Source organism: Podarcis erhardii (genome assembly GCF_964252035.2).
Source record: "Podarcis erhardii genome assembly, chromosome: 6".
NCBI lineage: Eukaryota > Metazoa > Chordata > Lepidosauria > Squamata > Lacertidae > Podarcis > Podarcis erhardii.
In genome coordinates, this window is record NC_138510.1 from 63,493,010 (window position 1) to 63,517,015 (window position 24,006).

At 39.3% G+C, this 24,006-nt stretch overlaps 1 protein-coding gene and 1 long non-coding RNA gene across 5 annotated transcripts in view; one reads left to right on the top strand and one right to left on the bottom strand.

The window, feature by feature from the left end:
* The window catches only part of PDE4B (phosphodiesterase 4B), a 246,738-nt gene that overhangs the window by 188,320 nt on the left and 34,412 nt on the right, over positions 1-24,006 (top strand). For 2 of the 4 annotated variants that reach the window (XM_081867179.1, XM_081867180.1), the window contains 4 exons: positions 66-260; positions 3,570-3,606; positions 4,229-4,299; positions 5,880-5,929. In XM_081867179.1, the coding sequence (XP_081723305.1) occupies positions 66-260; positions 3,570-3,606; positions 4,229-4,299; positions 5,880-5,929 (353 nt within the window). Of the gene's footprint in view, positions 1-65; positions 261-3,569; positions 3,607-4,228; positions 4,300-5,879; positions 5,930-11,681; positions 11,701-16,148; positions 16,335-24,006 lie in introns of those variants that run through there. The other 2 variants (XM_081867182.1, XM_081867181.1) reach the window with 2 other exon arrangements.
* Positions 9,702-15,861, bottom strand: LOC309344665. Its single transcript, XR_014157824.1, has 3 exons — positions 14,735-15,861; positions 11,466-11,651; positions 9,702-11,362 (listed from the first exon to the last, which is right to left on the bottom strand). It is a non-coding gene; the product is annotated as an uncharacterized lncRNA (long non-coding RNA).

Sequence of the window (24,006 nt, forward strand, 5' to 3'; positions counted from 1 at the left end):
ATAAAGTAATGATCTAAGGTGAAGAATATGCTATCCTGTAACAGCCATGCTTGCTTTATTCACAGCTTTGATGTGGAAAATGGCCCCTCACCAGGTCGCAGCCCACTGGACCCTCAGGCTGGCTCTTCGTCGGGACTTGTGCTCCATACCACGTTTCCAGGACACAGCCAGCGCAGAGAGTCATTTCTTTATAGATCAGACAGTGACTATGACCTGTCACCAAAGACCATGTCCAGGAATTCCTCTCTACCAAGTGAACAGTAAGTACACATATCACAATATACTCTAGTAGTACCATGTGCCGTACCAATGCATATTAACAATTTGATGGCCTAGATTAAGCAGTAAATTCTGATTGCCCTTGGCTACTAGTTTTTATTGAGCATGTCTTACATTAGCTATATGTGGTTGTACAGTCCTGCAGCAATGTTATTAAAACTACTTGGTGTTGTAGATTTAAGGGTTTATAGGTGAAGATAAGTTTGGCTTTAGTTGGCTTTCAACAAAAACTTACCTCCTTATTCTGGAATTATCAAATGGTTCTCCTCCTCTACCTTTTCCATCCTTTTTCCTTATGCATTTAAGGTTGCAATCCTATACATACTTACTTGGGAGTAAATCTCAAAGAATTCAGTGTCGTTTACTTTTGAGTATAGAATTTCATTTTAAGTCTTTAAAAACGTAAACCAGATGGTAGGGCATTATGTCTTTAGTGTGATTTATTTATAATGCTAAGTTATGATAGGGACTGTTGAAAAAATGTTTTTTTGTTTGAGATGCAAGTAAAACAACTAATGCACAAAAAGTAAAGACTATAATCTCTAATTGTATACAGTATATATAAATAAAATATCCAGAGCAATATAATCACACCAGCACAATTGTAATATGCCATTTCTAAGTCAAAAGGATAAAGTTTTTTTTAATTAATAAAATGTTTAGCGTGTATATGGTTGATTATAAATGAGAATATATATTTAATGAAAACCCCAAAGATTTTAATGCCCTTTCTACCATGCATTGTAACTACCATGCTGAAAATCCACTGAAAATCCCTGCAAATAGCATTAAAACCAATGAAAGCCAGAAAATTTAAAGTTGACCTTTATTCAGATGGCTTTGCTCTTTTTCCAGCTGAGAGGGAGTGTACAACCCTAACTTTGAATTTCCTGGCTCTTACTGCCGTGTATTGCAAGAACCGAGTGGTAGTTCCTGCTTGGATTATTTTCTTCTTATGAATATACACTATAATTGGAGAACATTAGAAGCAGCCTTGTATGAATACATAAAACAGAGGTATAGTAGGTATAGTATAGGTGGTAAAGAGTTTCTTATTGAATATATGTTATTATAAGCAGATAATCCTTTCATAGTATCTTTCCAGCTTATAAATAAGTTGAGGTTGGCATAAATATATAGATATATATAAGCAATGGTATAGATACAGTAAGCCCACAATGTATGTGCATTTAACTTGCATGCATTCAGCTTTATGTGTTTGGCAATTATTTAAAAAATAGGATCAGACCCTAGGAAAAAAGAACCCAATGTCTTTGGACCCCAGTGTCCTTTGGCTATATGTGATTGGGCTTTAGGTGCGATCCCTGAAACATAATCCCTGCGTAAATTGCAGATTTATTGTATATATGTTAATAGGAATGTAAGTTGAGTGGTTAGGTTAATGTGCATAATAACTGGCCATTGTGCAAATTCATCAGGCCTTATGGAGAAAGTACATTTATTCCTTCCATGAAGAGGGATTTGTGCACATTTTCAGTTCAGTATACACAATCTTCAACAGGCCCTGGAGAATGTGCAAATCTTGGCTGAATTTTGTACAGTTTCCAGCTATTATGCATACAATGTTATGCAATATTATACAATATTATGCAACAAGAAAGGGAACTTTTACAGCTTCTCTCCCCTTCCCACATTTCTCATGGAAGTTCCCCTCCTTCGGTGCTGCTATTAAGCTAATGGGTTTCTTTATAGTAGCTAGGGCCAATCCTAATAGGAATCACAGGGGAAAGAAGATGTAACCACTTGAAGAAGGGTTACCCAGCAGGTAAAAGAAAGCTGGGAGAGAAAGTGTAAAGTACATCTGATCTTACATGCCGCCACCCTACACACTGGAAGGAGGATGGAAGGTGCTACTCAGCTGTCTGGGAAACAGCTGATAGTGGTTAAAAGGGGTGCTGGATTGCAGGAAAAAGGGCTCCTTTAGAGGAAAGGTGGGATAAAAATGCAATCAATCAATTAATTAATTAATAAGCCTTCAAGCCCCGCATTCCTGATTCTTGAGCAATCAGTGTGAGGGTATCTTGTGGACCACGTAACATTACACAGTGGGTCAGAAGCAGCCTAGCCTGGGGAGTACAGATTGCAGACTTCTGAACAAGAAATAAAGAAGAGGATTTGTTTCTTGGAGACTGCACATACTAATTTGATAATGTGCATATGTCCGAAGAACATACAAAATACATTCAAGAAATGGACCTACTCCAAAGCCTGTTGGAGATTATGCAATGTACTATATGCCCATTCCCCCCAATGCCCATTGGGTATTATGTATTTTGGCTGGGAAATGTGCACAATTCCCTCCTCATGGATGGATTCCGTGCACATTCTTCATGAGGCCTGGTGAATATGCACAATAGCTAGCAATTATGCACATTAACCATTCAAGTTACATTCCCCTTAACATATACATGCACATCTAGCACTGTTTGCATGTACCACTAAGCCAAACCATGCAAATCGAAGCTTAATGCAAAAGAACAAAATTCAGGTTCCCATACAGAATATCACTGTTTCTTTGCTCTTTGCTCTTCCTCTGGTCCTTCCGTGAATAAAGCCATGGTTTGGTTTGGCTTAGCATTGCATCTGAAGCCAGATAAACCATGAGCAGTAACTTGCCTACAGTTTGTGCTTTCTCTGCAGCAACATAAGCTATAAGATAGGGCTCAGATGTAAAGCTTAGTCCAGCCATAGCTTATCCCTGGGTAGCAGCAGGATCAGAAGAGGACCAAAGTAACCACCATCTTCTCTCCAGGAACCCACAGATTGGCTGACTAGTTCTCAACAGGTTTGGCTTTGTGATGCGTGCAGATAGTGTCAAAATATACTTTACAGCCTAAACGTAGTCTGCAACCAACCCAAAAGGTATCTGCAGCCCGCCCACTCTTTCATAATCACTTACCTCATTTAGTGAGGTACACTAAGGAGGTAGGAAAGAGATGTGGAAAATGTCATACGTGACCAAGAGATGCAAGATGGATGTGCGTCACAGAGACGGGGGTTAGAAGGCAAGGGAGCGAGGGCCAAATCAGATGCAACACTAGGAAGGTTGTGTGTAGCAGTGAAGAAACAGAATTTCCATAGTGATTCAAAGTTGCTACATGTGTGTTTCAGTGCACATCTTAATCTGTATGTACAGCATGAGTATGCAACTGTAACATGGGATGTTGCCCAAAGATTTCAAACAATATGAGAATGCATCATGTTTCTTGACTATGTGGTTGTTTATTAAAATACTGTATGGGATTCTTTTTCTTTTCATTTCTTGCTAGACATGGAGATGACCTGATAGTTACACCTTTTGCTCAGGTATGTTCCAAATATTGTGACACTGATTCTAGTGCGGATGGTGGCCTATCTGAGGCATTTGAGAGCCTAGAGTGAACTTATGAGTATTGCACTTTTGCTTCATAAGGATCCTGGCCCATGTGATTCCTCCTCCTTCATCACTGCATCTGGCCTTCTGATTTGTCAGGCTTCACAGGTCTTACTGTATAGTCAACCATAATGTCTTGATCACAGCTTCCCATTCCGGCCCCACCCTGACCCAGGCATCCTGTTCCAAATATCATGGCATTACTAGATTGTGATAGTTGCATTATATATAGTTATCACTTCTTTTGCATCAGCTTCATGTGCTAATTGTTTCCTACAAATAACTGTCCTGATTAAGGATGTATGAGTTCAGCTGTGTATATTGTATAATGATGTTGAATATTTAGCGGCTTTTTTGCTTGTTAGGCATGATCCAGTCAAATTCAATACTGTGAAATCCCATTGTTTTAATGGGAAAGTGTCAATCATGTGTTTAGTTCTCTCCCACTACTTAAATCAATGAAGCTTTAGAGTATTTAACTGTCTAAATGTTTATATGTACATTCTGAATGCTTGCACTTGTTTTAATATTTAGTGTGGCCTTATTTTTTTGTAGGTCTTGGCTAGTTTGAGAAGTGTAAGGAATAACTTCACGTTATTGACAAATCTGCAAGGAGCATCAAACAAGTAAGTTGTCTCCTTTAAAAAAAAAGTGCTACAAAATTCACTGAGCTCCCATCCTATGGATGCTTACTAAAGAGAAAGACCACTGAAATGAGTGGAATCTAGGTTTGACAAAATATGCACAGAATTGTACCATAAGGCATATCTTCAATCTCAGACTGATTTTTACCAATGCTGGCACCTGATTAACACTTTGTTCAGTGAGGGAGCTATAGTGAAAAAGCATGAGGCCCAATGTAATGCATGCAGCCTGTCTCATAATGAACTCATGCCCAAATCAAACTGATTTTAATGAAACTGGATTTTAGTCACTAATAGTTTAAAATGTGTCCAGGAATTTTACCTAGCCTGTTGAACTATTTGCGAGTGCAAAGCAGTATGCTATAAATCGGGCACTCCTAAGCATGACCAATGGCACAACTGCTTAAAACATTGTATTCTATTGAGGTTTGTATGACAACAGTAATAAGGCAGATATGATGTTGCTGGACTCCAGCTCCCATCAGCCCCAATCAGTATGGCCCATTATTAGACAGTAGTGTCATTACACTAATGTTGGGACAAGGACACGGCTGAGAAAAATAGTGGCTTGTGTCAAGCCACCTAACGGGTTCATGCCGAGGTGAAAGTTAAACTAAGAATTTCCAACTTCTAGTCTACTTTCTTAGCCCTCTAGATTGCAGGGGAAAGGCTGCAAACCTAACCACTGTCACTTGGGTGTAAGCCTGACTGAATTTGGTAAGACTGACTTCGGAGTAGACATTGTTAGGATTGTGCTGTAAGCTAAGAAGTGTTGAATTCAATAAAGATTGAAGTCAGACATTACATGCCCCTTCTGCATTATACGATGTGAAACAGTGTCACATCAGATAGCTATTTCTCATATGGCTATGTCTGAAGAAAATGAAGCATTCCTTCTATAACTTCAAAACCTCCATCATCTCTTTACTGTCATGGAGGCACTTGTAACAGAATTCATTATAATTTATTCTCATTTGAAACCAGTTTAAACTGATGGTTATTTGAGAAAATTGGCTTTTTCACAGGATGTCTATTTTTGTTGGTCTTGGAGAGGCTTTAAGTGGTATTAAAGCAACCTAGAATGTCACATAAAACTAGTACTCTCTCTCTCTCTCTGTCTCTCTTTCTCTAGACTTGTAAAGGCATCCCAATGCAATAAGTATGCATATGTTGCTCTAACCATATCAAAAGCACTGCTTCTTTCAGCTCATGATTTCAAAGAGTGCAACCTCACTTTTCCTAAACTTGCCCTCATGTGGAAGTTGCTTGCAAATGAATCTATGTTGCAGTTGCGCCACGTGGCAAGTGCCACATGGATCAGGCAATATGCTGTATCCTCTATGCAAAACATTCCAGTTTGCTGCTTATGGATACATGGAAAGAAGAAAAAACATTGCTAAAAGCTGATCCATATGAAAATATTCTACATTCACACAATTCACATAACCATCAATTGTTCATGTGAAATGGGGAAGAAGAAAAAAACCCTTCTGACTGTATTAACAGGTACCTACCAGCTCTGGCAATATGAATCTCACGATGCATTATTTATACCTATACAGGAGGTCACCGGCAGCAAATCAACCACCAGTCTCCAGGGTTAACATTCAGGGTATGTATTCTGTTGAACGAACAGTGTTTAAGTGGCAATAATTTTTTATTTTAATAAACAGTTAACAGTACTATTGATTCCATTAGAACCCATTAGAGATATAATATTTCAATCATCAAGGCTAGGTACATTTACAGCATAGAGCAAATCTGTGTCATAATTGTACAGAATATAATCAGAACTGCAGTGCTTCCCCCTTGTTTCTTTGTATTTGTTCTGGTCATTCATGAGAGGTGGATAGAAAACTATTTGACAATTCTATCACTGTAACCCGAGTGGGTAATCCAGGAGAAGCACTTTTTAAAAAATGTGTAATGGTTTGTGACTAAGAAGATTGTTATTGTGGAAAGATTAGTGACTGTCCATTGAGAAAACTGGATATAGAGAATCCAGCAGATGGCAAGATATGCATGCAACACATTAGCTGGAAGAAGGGGGAAACAGTAATAGAAAAGAAGAGATATAGGAAAAGATTCAGTGATGTAATGTGTGGTGGCTTTACACTTGATTTGTGACCAACCTGGTTATACAACTTTACATAGAGACTTCTGTAGCAGAGTGATGCATTTCACTGTCTTAAATTCTTTGTGCAGATACAGCAGGGGTCACTAACTTTTGGGGGCACTTTTGCAAACAGAAGAAACTCATGGGCAGCACACACATCCTGCAACTAAACATGCAGAGCAACCCATTCCATTGGCGCCAATGCTTCTTTGAAGCCTAATTTCAGCAGGGGAAAGGGGGTCATGTGGACAACAGGGAAGACTTTTGCAGCCATAGGTGCACCACAAGGCAACAAGTTGGTGACCCCATGTTGGCTGTACCTAACTGTGTTCTTAAGCTGAAATACTGTATTGCATTTCATTAGTCATTCATAAGTCATCTTGGACTATGGAAAAGCCTTTTCAAAGTTCATGCAGCAGGCCTACTCATAACTGTATATGCCTTCTTGGGCCATGCAAGAGCCCTAAGCATAAGCCTTCATTCAAGAAACCCTTAGTGAGTTAGGGACTTTCCCTCCATGCAAAGACAGGCTCTGGCGGATTGAGTGGACAAGACCATTAGTGGGTCCCAACAGTCAAGAAGGCAGTTTTCTGCACGTGCTGTGGGGGAAGTGAAGGGCAAACGGGTGTCGTCAATCTGAGAAGGTAGCCCATCTAGGAGAAGGAAAACTCTGATCCTAAACCTCTGCTGCCTTGTGGGATATCTTTGGGAGTGGAGTCCCTAAGATGATTGGATGGACCTTGTATGCCTCCTTCCAGCAACTCCTGCAGCCAAGCTGGTGTCAAACATATTGCTCTGCTTTCCTTTGGACCACATCAGTGAGGCCAGGGGGAGGGGTCTTGTCATCTGGGCAGCCCAGGACCTCCATACACACTGCCCAGGCTTGTGCCCTGGAGAAGTCACTTAGCTGCTGCTAACGCAGCGGTTTGACTTCAGCCCCGGAGGCATTCTCCATTGTCTCTTGAGACAGATGGCTGCCAACAAGAACAACAAAAACCCTTTACAGTACTGATGATCAGTGCTGGGATACTGGTGCAAGTGCTATGCCTTGTTGTCTTCTTGTGCAAGAGGCATCAGCTGGAACCAAGGATACTGCTACGAAGCTCAAAGACAGCTTCTCTTAACAACTCTAGAAATTACTCATGGTTTTTGTCACTCATCCTTTTGTTCCTTCCAACTTCCTTCATAGGACACATTGTCATTGGCATAGGTCACCATCATCTCAGCTCTTTATACATGCCAGTGCTCACTTCATGCTTCCAGGACACAAGACTGCCAGTCCTGGCCCCAGTTCTGTTGGCTGTACAACTTTACCACTATGCTTCTAAAGCCAACACTTTGTTCAGCAATTCCTCTGCGTAATTGGGCTCCCATCAATACCATGCCTTGATATTTGGATAATGCATCTAATAACAACATATGTTCTTATCTTCCAATGGTACATAAGCAAATCCATACATTTTAAAATGTTTAGTTTACTCTAAAAGGCGGGGAGAGGAAATGATGCCCGAATTTAGGAAGTGTGATTAATTTGGAAACAGATGGCCATTTAGAATCCCAGACAGCAACCATTAAACTTAATAAGAGAGTTTCTGTTCGTTTGGATAAATGTGACATATTTCTTGCCAGCTTTCAGAAAAAAGAAAGACTAGAGATCAAGAAGTTAAATACTTTTTTCAGTAAGGTCAGCAATATATATATATATATATATACATATCTATATATATATCTATATATATTTATTTCTTCTGGCTTCTGTTTCATGCTATGGCAGAGTAAATTATTTTACCCAACAAAAGACTATCGTCTCTGTGGGGGTTCTGTTGACACTTTCAGGTTGTTTGAGAAACAAGGAGCAGTGTTGTTTCCCATTTTTTGTTGTGATTCTCGTGCAGGGGGGCGGGGTATTGAATCATCCTCAAACTGAAACAGCAATCTTTTCTCATTGAAAAATGCAGTTCAGTCCTCATCATTCATGCCTTAGCAATGGTTGTATGGCATTTGACTGCTCAGGTATAACAATACTGAATACAGTGGTGCCTCGCAAGACGAAATTAATCCATTCCGTGAGGCTCTTCGTATAGCGGTTTTTTCGTCTTGCGAAGCAAGCCCATTGACAGCTTAGCAGATTAGCGCTATTAGCGGTTTAGCGGCTTTTAGCAATCAGCTGTTAAGCGGCTTATCAGCGGATCAGCTGATAAGCGGCTTAGCGGCTTAGGAAAAGGGGGGAAAAAGGGGGGGAAACTGCAGGAACTCGCAAGACATTTTTGTCTTGCGAAGCAAGCCCATAGGGAAATTCGTTTTGCGAAGCGCCTCCAAAACGGAAAACCCTTTCGTCTAGCGGGTTTTCCATCTTGCGGGGCACCACTGTATTGCTTGTGTAATCATGAGTGAAGAAGCTCCCAGTTCTTCCATGCACCCCAAATGCCAACACAATGTTACTTTTTATCATTTCACAAGTATTCCTTTGAAAGACAATAATTTCACATATGGTCTCTTTTGTTTCTGCTTTCTTTTAAAATTGAAATATCAATCAAAGGATCCCCTTAAAGATCCCTGCTACACATATCTGGTCAAAATGTTGATATTTAGTCACAGGGAGAAGAAAAAAATACAAATAATAGAAACAGTTCTATGCCTAGTGAAAACAATACACACCAAGTTATAATTCCCTGGTGTGTCAACCCATGTGGCTTGTGACTATAAAAATTCAGGCTGTGATAATCATGAAAACATTCTTGGACTCTTCAAAATATTTTCCCAATTATAAGTCCTAAGATTTAATCCTAGTCAGTAGTTTAAAGAGATAATATTGATCTTTGCATACCTTTTCCCCCCCTGAATGCTGTCCACTGTGTTCATAGCAATTTCAGAATTTCACGTGTCCTTAACCACTGGTTCAATATATGCATTCATCTACTGTGGGGTTGTTTCCAACAAGGTCACCCCATTTGTGCAAGGACACTCTTCCCCCTGTGTTCCTCCATAATCTGTTCTGGGGGTTCTTCCGGTCCCCGGAGCACATCTGGAATGGGTATGGAGCATGAACAGAAGAGGGAGAGGAATTTGCATTGTGCAAGCAAAAAGGACATCTTGGTTGGATACGACCATGTCTCTTTATATTAATTGCACTAATTTGGTTCTCTTTTTTTTTTTTAAGTGCAAACTACACTATAGATTACGGTACTTTGCTTTTAAGTTTTATTTTAGTGGACACACATGTTTACCTTGCCCATTATTTGTGCAAATTTATTTTTATTTTGTCCGAGTCTCTAAGAAAGATGCACAGATATTTAAAGTATACGTACGAGTGGTGTTTCCTAGCAGATCAATATTATTTTCCATCACGGGTTGCTTCTCTTGTTAACAAGGCTAGGTACTCCCTTCACATCATCATAGAAGACACACAATCAACTAACATCAGTTGAATCAGAGGAGATTGTTCTCTTTGCTTTAGAAGTGTGACTTGTATCCTGTTATGAGAAGCACAAAATGCTTAAAGCCAGCTGACAAGTGTAATGTTCCTTGGTGAAGGAGGCAGACCTCGTTCAGCATTTGCACTGGAAATGAACACAACACATTTCTTGGCACTAAATAGAATTTCCAAAACTTGGCAAGCAAACGGCAATTCTTCATTCATTATGTTTTCTTAAAAGATTATACAAGGAGTTTCTTTGCCCCACAGCAGAGCATAGAATCGTAGAATTGTGGAATTGTAGAGTTTGAAGGGACCACAAAGATAAATCTAGCCCAACGCCCTGCAATGCAAGAATCTTTTGCCCAATGTGAGGTTTAAACCCACAACCCTGAGAGGAAGAGTCACACGCTCTACCGACGGAGCCATCTCTTGGACAGGACAGAGTAATATTCAACACAGATATAATGTTTAGTGCATTTTTAATATTGAAAATGCTTCATGCACAACATGGCAGAAAACTTTATGGCAACCCTGTAAGGTAGGCCTTTGCTAATATCTCCATTTTGCCAGTGGGGAGCTGAGGCAGAAAAAATACTGGCTTGCCTATGCCTACTCAGTGAGCTTGTGGCTTGGGCAGGCTTTGAACTGGAGTTTTCCCAGCTCACATTCTGTTACTACACTATACTACTAATTTAATGTTCTTTTAAACAGCTGTCCAGTCTTGTCATGAGATGTTTTCCTTAGTCTTAAAGCCACAGAGAGGACGAATAACATGCATTAGGAATACACCCTGTGCTTTGTCCTAAAATCCAGCCAGATTTCCCCCCCCCCTTTAATTTTGTTGTAATTACAGACCACAGGAACACACAGAACTGTTTTCACAAATTAAAAAGACTCTTAAGGGGTCAAAAAGGCAAGTATTTGACAAATAAATAAATCTAGTTTGTGGGAACATCTGTTCTGCAACTGTGTGAAAAACTTTTAGTTCAAGGCAACAGTAATATAATAGATATTGTTACTGATCCAAGTTGCTGTACTACAACCCTTGGCAGCAAAAATATATATGCAAAAATGTACCACTGCATTCATACAGTTCCATGCTGCTTCCATGCTGTTAATGCTTCTGAGAAGTTGCAGTTCCACTATCTGCTGGAAGCAGTCTCATGCTATGTCAGCCTCGGATGCATATGGGAATACAGTGGTACCTCGGGTTACAGATGCTTCAGGTTACAGACACTTCAGGTTACAGACTCCGCTAACCCAGAAATAGTACCTCGGGTTAAGAACTTTTCTTCAGGATGAGAACAGAAATCGCACGGCGGCAGTGGGAGGCCCCATTAGTTAAAGTTAAGGTTAAGAACAGTTTCAGGTTAAGAACAGACCTCCGGAACGAATTAAGTTCTTAACCCGAGGTACCACTGTAGATGCATGGGGCATATTCATTATAGCTGAGTGGTAGTAACATGGTGTAGCATTTCTTCTATATGTTTTTTTCAGCCATTCTCCAGCAGCTAGTGAGAAAAGAAATTGTATTCAAAAAATAATCAAAGGCAAAAGAAACTTTCAATGAAATTATCGGTGATGAGTTGTGGGTTTTTGTCATGCTTGCCTTACTTTTGTGGTGGCCAAGAAGGAATGGTGAGTGACCTTTCATTCTTCAAATCATCTCGCCAGACTTTGCTGCCTCCTGGGTGCCTGCACTTAATCAAAGCCCAGGAGAAGACTTCCTTCCAGAGGGCTTTTTCAGCTCAGGAAGTACAGCAGCCAGAGACACGCTGCAGAGTGCTGGAGAAATGTTTACTGGAAAGGCAAACAAATATACTATCCTTGGCCACCTTGCGGGAATAAGGTAAGCTCAAAACCCACAAAAATTCTAAGCTGCCTGGACAATGAGGTAGAAAAAATGGAAGCCTCTTTTGCATATGAAGAACGATTTCGAGAAATTGAACAGGACAGATTTCAGCACAGTACTGCTGAACATTTTGGAATCTCTCCTTGCCTTGAAATGACCTGTTCTACACATCCTTGCCTGCCAAGAACGCTGGAACTTATAGTCAAGCTCCTTGCGCTATTTGCTGCTATGGTGCCTTTAGCTCTTCTACCCTCCACCAGGTAAATACGTATTTTCCCCCTCAAGTGTGGGGGCTGGCAAAGAAGCATGGGGAAGAACCATAGGTCAGTGGTTGAGCAAATGCTTTGCATGCAAAAGATTGCAGGTTTCATCCATGACACCACCTTGTATGACTAGGAAAGACCTGTATCTCAAATACTGGGAGATGCTGGACGTCACTATAGACAATAATGAACTAGGTAAACCAAAGTATAAGGCACTTTCCTATGTTATAGTTGAACAGTTTGTGAATTTAAGTCACACACACACACACACACACACACATACACACACACACAATCAATCCATCAAGGTATTCCAAATGTTTGAAACTTAAACCATGCCATGAGTCTGGAGGTATGGTGGAGTTCAGGTGAAACGGACAAGGAGTGGGGAAAAGACTTAGCATCCGTTCTTTTTTAAAAGGAGTATGTTTACCTGTGAAAATACTATAGAAAATAAAATCAATTTTGACCTTTCGTACAAATGGACAAGCAAACTCTTTAATCATCAACACTGCTGTTGAAAGAAAAATGAAAGTTTAGGATAGTTCTAAATCCTCAATCCCGCATCACTGTCTTGTGAATATTGGAGTGATCATTCTGTGATATTTTGGCAGTAGACAAAGCTGTAATGTAACTTTTGTATAAATGTTTATTTAAAGAAGGGGATAGTTCTAAATAAACAACTTAGGTATAAATGTTTTACTTGAACTGAAAGCTAAATTATGTTATAGACCACCCTGAGATGAATTATTTTACAGATTAAATCGGCATCTCCAGTATGAGTTCCTGTCAGTGAGCCTCACTGAACACAGTGGAGTTCTTACTTCTGAGTAGACATATATAATATTGGACTGTGCAGGTATTACTTGAGTCTGATGGGGCTGTAGCATAATTTTTAGAGGATGGAATCATTTTATTATGACAGTGAATTGTTACAGAAACAGATTGAGGGTGGGGAGGGAGAGAGACAAAAAGAGAAAGCTCTTCAAGTGTTTTCAAAAGAAAATAAATGCAGCATGATAAAGAATTACATGCCCAACAGTACAAAATCTGGCTTTTATGCTTTGCAACATTAGCTTGTCGATGTGTGCAACAAATTGCATAGTTTCCCAAGGCTCATGGGTTTTAAGTATAGTAAAAGCTCTGCTGTTACGAGCAGGTGTGAAATGGTGTTTTTCCTTTATTACTGCATCAGCTGGCCTTTTCTTAAACTCCTTACATGCCTTTACATGAACAATCAAATGTACTTCTTTATATGGGTGTCTTCTTGTGCATGAAAGTCCAAAGAAAAAGATAAATGGCTAGGTTGTAAATTATCTAAAATATCATCGTAACCAAATTGTACAACTATTTTGAGAACTTTTTATTTTAATCCATATAGATTATGGATGTGCATATAGTAAATGAGCTGCAGGAATTTGCCATCATAGCCCCAAATCTCATGACAATCTCTGAGGATTTTTTCACCTAGCTCAGGGTATGCATACTGATGCTTTGGGATATAGACACTAATTCATGCACCTACTCAGTTATGCAGGATAAAATACTATAACTGTTTGTCATATATCACTTGCAGAGTACTTCATAGTCTTCATTGTGGTTTTCTTGCACAAATAACCTTATGAGGTAGGCACAAAGGAATCACGGTAGATCAGTGATTTCCCTAAGGCCACAGAATGAGTCTGTGTAGGATTTGAACCCAAATCTCTCAGACCCATATACTACTCACTGTATCCTGGTAGGTCTAAACTGAAGCCATTTAAGTTGACCTCTAGTAATAGGACAGCTCTATACTAGGAATACAGGGATATAAAATTACTGCCTTTGTGACAAAAAGACTTTAAAGATCAGAAGTTGCATTACTTCTATGAAAACCAGTTCAGATGCAAAAAATAAAAATGTTAATATAGAATTTATAGTAGGGTGGTTTCATGCTAAATATCTAAATTTAACACATACTTGAAAATGGCTAGTATCACCATCACATAAGTAAGGAGGGATAGAAGCAAGCCAAGATTAATCATGCAAGTAACACAGACTTCAATAGGAAAGGTTTTTTTGGTTGTGGTTTTTTTTTTACCAACAACCAAAACCCAAACAGTGAAAACAAACAGTGAAAACCCCCAGGTGGCTGATACATTGGGTATACATAATCAATAATAACATATTCAAATCAACCATATGTACAATTCTATATACCTTAACACTCCTCCCTCCACAAGGTTTATTTAACTTTTAACATTTTTATTGCCCCAAATTGTTCAAACCTGCCCAAATAAGTCAATATTTTCTCAGACCAATCCTCCTCGTTCTCACTGACCTCAAACCCTTTCATTTTACGTATCTTCACAGTTAGATATTCTAAGATTATAATATTTTTCAATTTTTCCCTCCATAGGTTCACCCCTAGCTCTTCTGCATTTTTCCAATTACTCGCTATAACCTGTCTGGCTGCAATTACCATCAATTTTACCCATTTACATTCCTCTTTTGTTTCTAACTCAGTGCTACTCAGGCTAACAAGAACCATTAATTTAGATATTTCCACCTTCCTACCCACAATTCCCGATTCAACAGGAAAGCTAAGCATGTGCCACTGAAATGTCTGGGCTTGCACAACAATCCTAAACATGACTACTCAGAGATGAGTCTGTCTGATAAAGTTCAGAGGGGGTCACTTTCCAATAAATGGGTGGTAAAGATAGGAAACTGCCTTATACCAACTTAAACCATTAGTCCATTTTGCTCACTATTGTATATATACTTACTGGCATCAGTTGTTCAGGGTTCCAGACAAGTCTCTGCTATTCCTTTGTGAAAATGCCAGGTTTTGAACCCAGGATCTTTTGCATGGAAAGCATGGCCTCTTCCATTGAACTATGGTCCTTCCTCTGGCTTTAAAAGAATTTAGACGGGCTAGATTACACTGTGTGTTTTTGAAAACATAACACAGTAGATTCCTACTGGTAGAAATCTAAATTAGGAAACTCAACGGTGCCTCTCAGTTGTTTTGTTTTTAATGTGAAAGCTTTTAAAAAAATTAAAAAGTAAATTTCTAATGAAGCTTGATGTTGTTGCAGATAGCTGGGAACAGCCAACAAGATAAGCTGTCATTTTGCATTGTAAATGAAAATATTGCAATCTTTAAAATATACATGAAGTCTGCTGGAGAAAATGAAGAATAGTTCTTTTGTCAGATAATACTAAAAAACTCCCCTCACCCCACCCCAAATTAACTGACTAGTGTCCAATGATCCTGGCTACAATAGTGGCTTCATTTCCTGCACTGCAAGGCTAGTTCATTCCCACAGAGAATCCACTTCTCATTTTCCCATTGCTTAGAAATACACACCCCCTGAAAGTTGGAATCATGCATCTTACTAAGTATTTCAGTTATGCTATTGACGTCAATGCAGTCATTAAATAGATTGCTGGCCCTCCCAGCAGTAAGCTTGTGCCAAAGACCTAGAGGCAGACACGTTTTAAAAGAAGAACATCAGGTTTTCTTTTTAGAAGTTCAGAAAAATAAGATGCAGCGTTTCTCCCTTCACGTCTCTCTGCTTCACAATCCCTCTTCCGTCTTTTAGAAAATTTCGTTGCTTTTCATTGTTGGTAGATTTGCTCAGGGGTTGCCATTCTGTTACTATGTACATAAACAACCTTAAATGAGAGACTTAAAGAGTAGTTTCTTGTGATCAGCTCCGACTGAAAAGCAACGCTAATTTTACGTTCTTGTAGATGGACTTGCTTACATATATCATGTAACATTAAGTCAGCCAAACCTTTTTAGCCTTTGACTCCAGACGTTCTTCAAGGATTGATTTCATGGAGTCTATTAAAAAATCGCTGCCATTTCTCCTCAGCGAGCCTCCTGTGGGCTCTGAAGATGTGTAAGCCAATCACGGTTCCATAGCAACCAATGTAAACTGTTCCCTGTCACCCACACCTGTGGACTCTCATGTTAGGCATTCCACACGTGCTACACCCATCATGCCCTCAGCCATTCCACCCAGTCCAACTGCCATCTATGGCAGCTGAGCAAGCAACAGTGATGTCAGTGGGACTCCCCGAGCGTAGCCAAGGAACCCTTCTGAGGTTCCAGAGGGGAGGAGGCGAGGCAAGCGCTCTTCCAAGACGAGAGTGACTGACAGATTCATTCATTATGTTAACCAGGGCAATACATACATCCTAGAGCTGCCTGCCCCATCCTCTTTAGATACACAGTGCAGGATATGCAGCTGTCCCAGACAGAATGGATCTGACAGGCAAGAGTTTTATTTAAAAGGCCTTTTAGAGCTCCACAACGGAGGATTATATGGCACCCTTAAACATGTGGTGGACGACCTTACCTTTTGATGGAACAATCAGGTATGTTTTACAATGAAAGCACTAGAATTGTTTTCTAGCGATTTGTAGGTAATCGAGCCTCTGCTTTATTGCCATTTGCCCTTCCTTATTGCTCCCTGCTTTTTTCAGTCTGTTAGGAAGATTCCTCCATCTAGCAAAGCCAAGTTCCTTTCATAATGTGCTCCAATGTAAACAGGAGGGCTCCAGCATCACTTCATACTACATTTCTTAAAAAACCCACCGAGCTGAATTCTGAGTTTTGTATACCATATGCAGACAGACTCAACCTTGAAGAAAAGAGTCTGTCTGAAAGTGAAGGCCTGGGTTAATTAAATGTGCTTTATTGAGAGTGGTGATAGCGACGTGTTTCCCCAAAAAACTGACATTTCTTGTCTCGAGGTGATTTCAGGCCTCCAATTTACTTACTTACTAACTTGCACCTATACATTTCCATGTCCAAATGAGAACTTCATTGGACTCTTGTCACCTGGGGCTGATTCAGAGCAGTGATCCTTTGAGCCATCCCAGCAACCTATCATCCTGGCCTCACAGACTGCCAGCCAGGAATGGGAAGGGTGAAATTTAGGAGCTTCAAAATAAAAGAAGGGGTGCATATCAACAGTGTGTCTAAGGAAGGATTTGCACATGCCAAATATTTAATAAAGCAAACTTTTAAGTTGTGTGAAATCAAATTCAAAATACTATGTGTATATAAACTTCTGAAGCTGAGTTTTAGAGAACTACTGCTGATGACTCATTCAAGCACTGAGAAAGTGGGTGGCAATGATTAGTCAACGTTCTTTCTTTAACTCTTGCTGTTATGGGCCATATCCCATGCCTTCAGTTTTCCTAGCTCCTTCTGATGTAAGCACCAGTCTGGAAAATCTGGGACACGGCTAGAATCCATTATTGTATGATATGATTATGAGGGCATGAAAAGTTTACGTCTGATGCTGCCATTTGCTACTGAAGAAGACTAAAAGTAGTGCCTACATGTACTACTTGAGTTGAATTTTTATTTTTTATTTAATTTGTTTTAAATTTTATATTTAAATTTAAATTCCATAAGGACTCCTGACCCACTTTATGCAGTAAGTTACATTAAAACCATATCTAACAATAAAAAGCAACAATAAAGACAGCATAAGCAAAATCAATTAAGTGGGTATAGCATTAGGAACAACTATATAAACCCACCAGATATTTTGCTAACACCCAGAAACTATAGATTAGGATTTTTAAGTGTCTCTTGGATGACAATTCACCTTATTTTTTCAAACTTTAATTTGAAAGGCAGACTTGCTGTTTTTGCTTTACCCTGTGGAAAATATGTTCATGCCATTATCTATGCGGTTATTAATCCCTGTGTACTAAACAAATAATACAGTGGTTTAGCTAGGTAATTTGAGATGAGGGGGCTTTAGTTGGTCATGTAATTTTTTTCTTTCTCGCACTGCTATTCCATATTTTAAAAACATCTATATTCTTGATTATCTGTGTGGGTGTCTATTTGAGAGAGAGAGAGAGAGAGAGAGAGAGAGAGAAATTTCCAATCTTTAATAATAATAATAATAACAACTTGGAACATGTAGAATTTAGCATTTTAAACTCACTTAAGTGTCACTGTATAATCATGACTGCTTTGTTGATTCCAAACACATTTACTTTGGAAGAGGGACAGTTTTGTTGTAGAAACAGATAATAGATTCCAAAAGTAAAAAATAATAAAATGAGCATCGCGCCTCTAGATTGGTGTTTTATTGTGGGCATCTTCTGCAACATGTTCTTGACATAATAATAGTAGTGGATTTATTCTGCTTTAGAAGTTGTTCTGTGATGCTCCTCCAATGTTCCCACATTATTGATGTCTGGAGGAGCTATTGTACAAGGAAAGCAGGACAAAAATAAAGTAAAATGACTGTGGTATGAAAAAGTAGCAGGATATGCAGTGGCTGAAAGTGAAGCAGTGTGACCACCTCAGAACTTACGTAGGTGCTAACAGTATCAAAAGCGGGATTTCACCTGACCTTCCCCAGTAGCATCATGAGCACAAGTCATCATGGATGCACAACACAAAGGATGTTTGTGAAACAATAAACATACAATAAGACAACTCCAGCATGGCCATGCTGGCCCAGGTGTTGATGTGGGGTGCTTTGCTAGTGCCCTCATCACCTGCCATTCTCAGAATTGTCAAGGTGGAACTGTGAGGCCCTGGACCTCAGCCTCTTGTTTGAGCCCTAACTGCACCATTGACGTAATGTATGGCATACTGCACCAAGTTCATTCCTCACTAGTTAGCAAACCTTAGAAGGGTCTGTGCTTCAGATTGAGTCACTCAGGCTCCCGTAGTTAACAGTGCTACCCACCACAGTCTTGGGCAGATTTACTCAGGAGATTTACTCAAGTTACTCAGGAGCAACTTCTGCTGTATCCTATCCACGTTTAGAATTGCAGCCTTACAGAGCAATCCTAGCAGTTGGGTGTGTTTTTTCTTAATTGATCATTAAATTGCATTATATGGCTGACATGTTGTGACTCTTAAGTAGCAAACTGTCACCAAGGGTCAAGATTCCAGGGCGGGCATAAAGTTCTCATGGGCTGTTTGCTTTGCGAAGAAAGTAAAGAGGTCTTAGGTAACTGGAAATGTTAAAATAACTTTAAATAAGCAATGAGAAACAAGATCCAGTATTTTTGTCTAGGTTTTTTAGACCCCACCATTATATTAACATTTATTAACATATTAATATTAATATTAATATTTATTAACATATTAGCATATTATTAACATTTATATGAAACTACTAGATGAAGTTGCCTATTTCTCCACTATGTGAAGGTGATTGCTGGATGGGTTGAGTGTATGTACCAGCCTTAACCTGTAGAGTTTTCTGGGTTGCCACTAAGCCCACTAAGAAAGAAAGAAAAGTTAAATAACCCAGTTAAACTAATTAAAAATTAAATAACTAAAGGAGGGTTCTTCTAGTTCCTGTTCATCCCTCTTCCTCTCTGTGATTTACTTAGCAATAGATTATTTTTAAAACTGATTTCACCACAAGAGAAAATGAATTTCATTAAAAATGCATCAAAACCACAGGCATTGAACCACAATTTTGTTAATCAAGGATGGTTAAATTGCTAAAAAGTGATTTTAGAAACACTCTTAGGTCTATTAGCAGACTTTTATTTTTAAGGATTTTTTTCTGAGCTGCTGATTATGGATTATTCCATTGTGTACAGAATTACAGTGTTTCAGCAAGCTTTCGTGCATGTAACAAACAATAATGATGAGAGAAAACTCTGAGAACATTGTCATTATTTTATCATGTGTGCGCCAGAAAATGCAGGTGTTTAACATGCAAGAAATAGATTTCTCATACACAGTCAGAAGCTTATTTTGATGCATAAAATAAATGCTTGAGGTTTCATTCTTCAGTTAATCCGCGTACAACCTATGAGTGGACCTAAATAAAGATGTGGATTATCAAGACATATTTTCATAGAAATAGAGAACAGTGGATAAGCAGCAAGTTATTGACAACATCTCATGAACATTCATATTTGCTAATTGCCTCCAGCCTGGGACAGGGACTCAAAGTGGCTTACAGCTAAAAAAGAAACAGATAAAAACATAGGGGGAAAGCAGTCATTAAAGAAAATAAAAATAAACATTAAAACATACACATTATTACAATAAAAACATCATAGTACCAGCCCTTTCCTTAAAAGCGGTCAGTTCCCAAAGCCTGTTGGAACAAGAAAGTCCACTCCTACTAGTGGAAGGACAAGAAGGAGGGAGCCGGTCTACTTTTGGCTGAGAGCCCGGGAAGACCTGTTCCCTGCCTTGCTGGCCTTCTCCTACCTGGCCTGGGAGGAAAGGAGACCGCCTGCCTGCCTTCAGCTACGAAAGCTGCTGAACAGGCTCTTTAGCTGTGGTATTGTTTAGAGCTTTTGGTTGGGGTTTGTTGTTGCTGTTATTAATACTGATATTATTTTTTGTACCTTTTTTTTTTTTAGATCCGTCATATGATTTATGTAGATATTGTTTCCATTTGGTTGTGTACTTTTTGGTGTGTTTTATTTATTTTTGTTATGTTTGTAATGATGTTAATCTTGTTGCAAGCCACTTGAGCATGGTTATAGCTATGGAAAGGCGACATACAAATCAATTGATGATGATGATGATGATGATTGATAGTAATTTCTCTAGGAAACGAGTTCCAAAATCTGGGAGCACCTACCAAGAAGGCCTTCTCCTGCATCACTATCAAGTGTGCCTGTAAGGGGGTCAGGACTAAGAGATTCATAAAAATGAAATCAGATTCATAAAAATCAGTAGACATTTGTGGACTTTTTAACATAATTAAAATATATTTCCCCCTATTTGCTTCGTTGCATATACTGCCTTAGTCAGGGAGTGTTATTTCATCTTTCCATAAGCATTTCTAAATGGATTGACAAAGGGACTTGAAACATTGTGATAAGAAAGCAAGGACGTTTTGAATTTTGCCCACAAAGTATTAATGCCTCAGCCTAGTTCTTTATCCTGGCAATGAGTTCTGCCAAGAGCCAAATGCAGGAAACAATGTACTGAGGCTGCCACAAATCAGAAAGAAAAGTGACAGCACTTGTATGGTGCCAAATGGAAGTAGCAAAATGCAGGAAACATTTTGTCAAATGTCACTTAGCAATGATATCATAAGGGGAATCAAGGAATGGGATTTGCCTGCATACTAGAAATACCACAGTCAATGGATATGTAGAAGCAGAAATAGCCAAGAGTACAGAGAGACTTATCTTTGGACATTGAATGAAAACGAAAGATTACACAGATCTCTCTCCCAGAACAAATGGATGATTCATCACATTATCATTTTACTGCCTAGGCTTAGTTCTTCAGCGCCCAGCTGAATTCTTGTGTATGTTCATGAATCATGGAGGAAATGATGAATTGCTTGTCTGTCAATTCTAACAAAAAGCTAGAACATTGAGGAATAACTCTGCAGGTTAACAAGTGCATCTTTTGGGATAACATTTCAAAATGGAGTAAATTGCTTTAAAATATATAAAGAGAACAGAATTAGTGGAGGAGAGAGTAAATGGTTATTAAAGTAAAACAATATATTCGAACCAGGCTAAGTATTAATTTATTGGAACTCAAAGATAACAGCATGGATGTTACAACATCAGACAACTGAAATAGTTGATTCCCAAGACCTCAGAGCTCTGCTGGCTCCTATTGATTCTATAAGGCTTTTGTCCCTCCTCCAGCTGTAGGTGTAGTTCTTACATCAAATTGTGATGGCTGATAGTATAACTTCTTTTTGCTTGGTGGTGTCAGATCGTTTTGCAAAGACATTGCTCTGCAGTTGGACTTTGTCATAGACTTCCACTGAAGTGCCGTGTACATCAACTGAGTTATTATGGTCTTCCTAGATTTTCAGAGTTGTGTCATCTACTTTTGAAAAAGCTCAGAAGCATTTGTAATCCCAAGTGGCAAGATTTCGAAGAATATTTGGTTTATCCAAGGTATTTGTCAAAAAACTACTTGGAGCACTGAGGCACATCCTGGCCTGTCTCAGATTTAATAGAAAAATAGAGCTGGGTGTTGTCAACATACTGATGACATTGCGCCCCAGACTTCCTGATGATGGCTCCTAGTGATTTTGTATAGATGGTAAATGGGGATAAAATACTGCCCGGCATGATGAACACAAGCTGCTCCTCATTCTAACTTGTTTGTATGGAAAAGCATAAAAGATTTAATAGGCGACCCACTAGGCTGTGTAAAAAACAGTTTTAGCTTACGCTAGTTGAGGAGTTTTGGAATCTCTTGTAAACTTCCTCATAAATAACTATTACATCAGCTTCTGCATCTATTTTGAAATTAAGGATTGTCCCACAAATAGCTAAGTTTACTCTCCAGGGTGGGATAGTGTCTTTACAAAATATGGAGCCTAAGAAGAACTAGCTGCCCACTACCATTAGATATGCTATACATTTTGGCGACTACCGGTAATTAGGCGTGAACTTTCATACGTATCAATTACACATACTCATTACTGCAGGTAAATTCCCCTGCAAGGCAATTACTATGTGGAAGATATTTGGCAGGAACTGCAGGGACTTCCTCTATTGGGAGTATCCTTAGCTTGAACCACTGTAGCTTCCTGTATTATTTCCTTGCAGTGTCACCATGCTTGTTGTTCAGAACAAAACCAAAATGAAACACACAATCCCAGGATTCATGCAGAGTTCCAGTTGAACCAAGCTCCTTGGTACCTTTGGGCAAACCCCTTGTAATGTTGAGCTGATGGTAGCATCTTGAGAAATGGTAGCTCCCCCCCCCTTTTCCCCCTTTTTGGTGCAGAGTGCTTTTTTTAAAAGTAGCTGGATTGCTTTTGGGGACTTTCACTTCACCTGATTTTGCAGACACGAGCGAGTTTACCCTTTTTAGAATGGCTGCTATAACTACCCCATAGTGTTTGTGAAGCAGAGCTTACTTTTTCGAAGTCATTCCCAATTTTTCTTTGCTCCTTATTCCGAGGTTTGCACAGCTGGTTACTTTGCCATCTTTATGGCTTTGTGAAAGGTTGAGCCCCCTATTAGCTCCGTCCTTTCAGGAAGCCCTTTGCTTCGAATTCCAAGTGCCAATCACTCTCTAAGGTGCTCTTCCTTTTTATTAGCAAACTCAGCCTGTTCATACAAGGCACTGACAAATGATTGCACTGGTTCTCAAGGCTTCTGCACTCTTCGATAGAACCAGAGCCTTCTCAAAATCCAAACACCTATTGGAAATGAAATGGGCATCCAACCTGTCCAGAACACTCTCCACAAAAGTAAATGATTTATATACATTGCTGGCTTCTTCCCCTATAGCATAATGATTTGCCTTTCTCCGTGGAACTTTATAGCAAGGCAAAGCAAGCATGCTGCAGGATTGTTGTAGTCGAAAGCTTCTGGTGCCCTGGGATGTTTTACAGATGAAAAGCGGTATTTTAAAAAAAATGGGTGACTAAATAAAACAAGCAGATGTTCACATTGGAACCTGCAAATCACAAGTACGGTACTTTATCTCTAAATATACTCTGTTGGTTAAATAAATGTGGTCATAAATAGAATTTACCATATTTTATTCTCACAAGCTGCTCTAACCTCAGTTCATGATGCCATCTGAATACGAGAAGATTCAGTAACATAAACCAGAGCAAGACAACCTTGGGGTTTCTTAGCTCATAGACTCTAGTTACCAAGTGTCATCACTCTCCTTAGTCTTGTGAAAGTGTTAGGACCATTGTTTGTCTCAAAAGCAAGAGTCTGAAATGTGCAGGCATATAGCTGTCATAGTTATGGTGTGTTCTGCATGAACTGTTCTACGTATAAAAGTTTTTATGTGTTCCCTGTGCTCCTTTGCCAGGAATGGTCTCTTCCCTAATTTTGGTGGTGAAGTTGATTTTCACACACAGTTCCTTTGTGCACATAATCAGCTCCATGCATTGAAATAAATGGCAGGGTGTGTGCATGTTTGTGTTTACCAGAATATCTGGATTGTGTTGCCTATTTACAACCTTTGCTGCATGCTAAAGCGTTATGCAGATTGCAATACCTCTTTTCTGGAATAAGAATTGTCCATGCAGTTGGCCCCATCCACATGATTTTGCTATTAATAAGCATACCACAGCCGCCTCATATC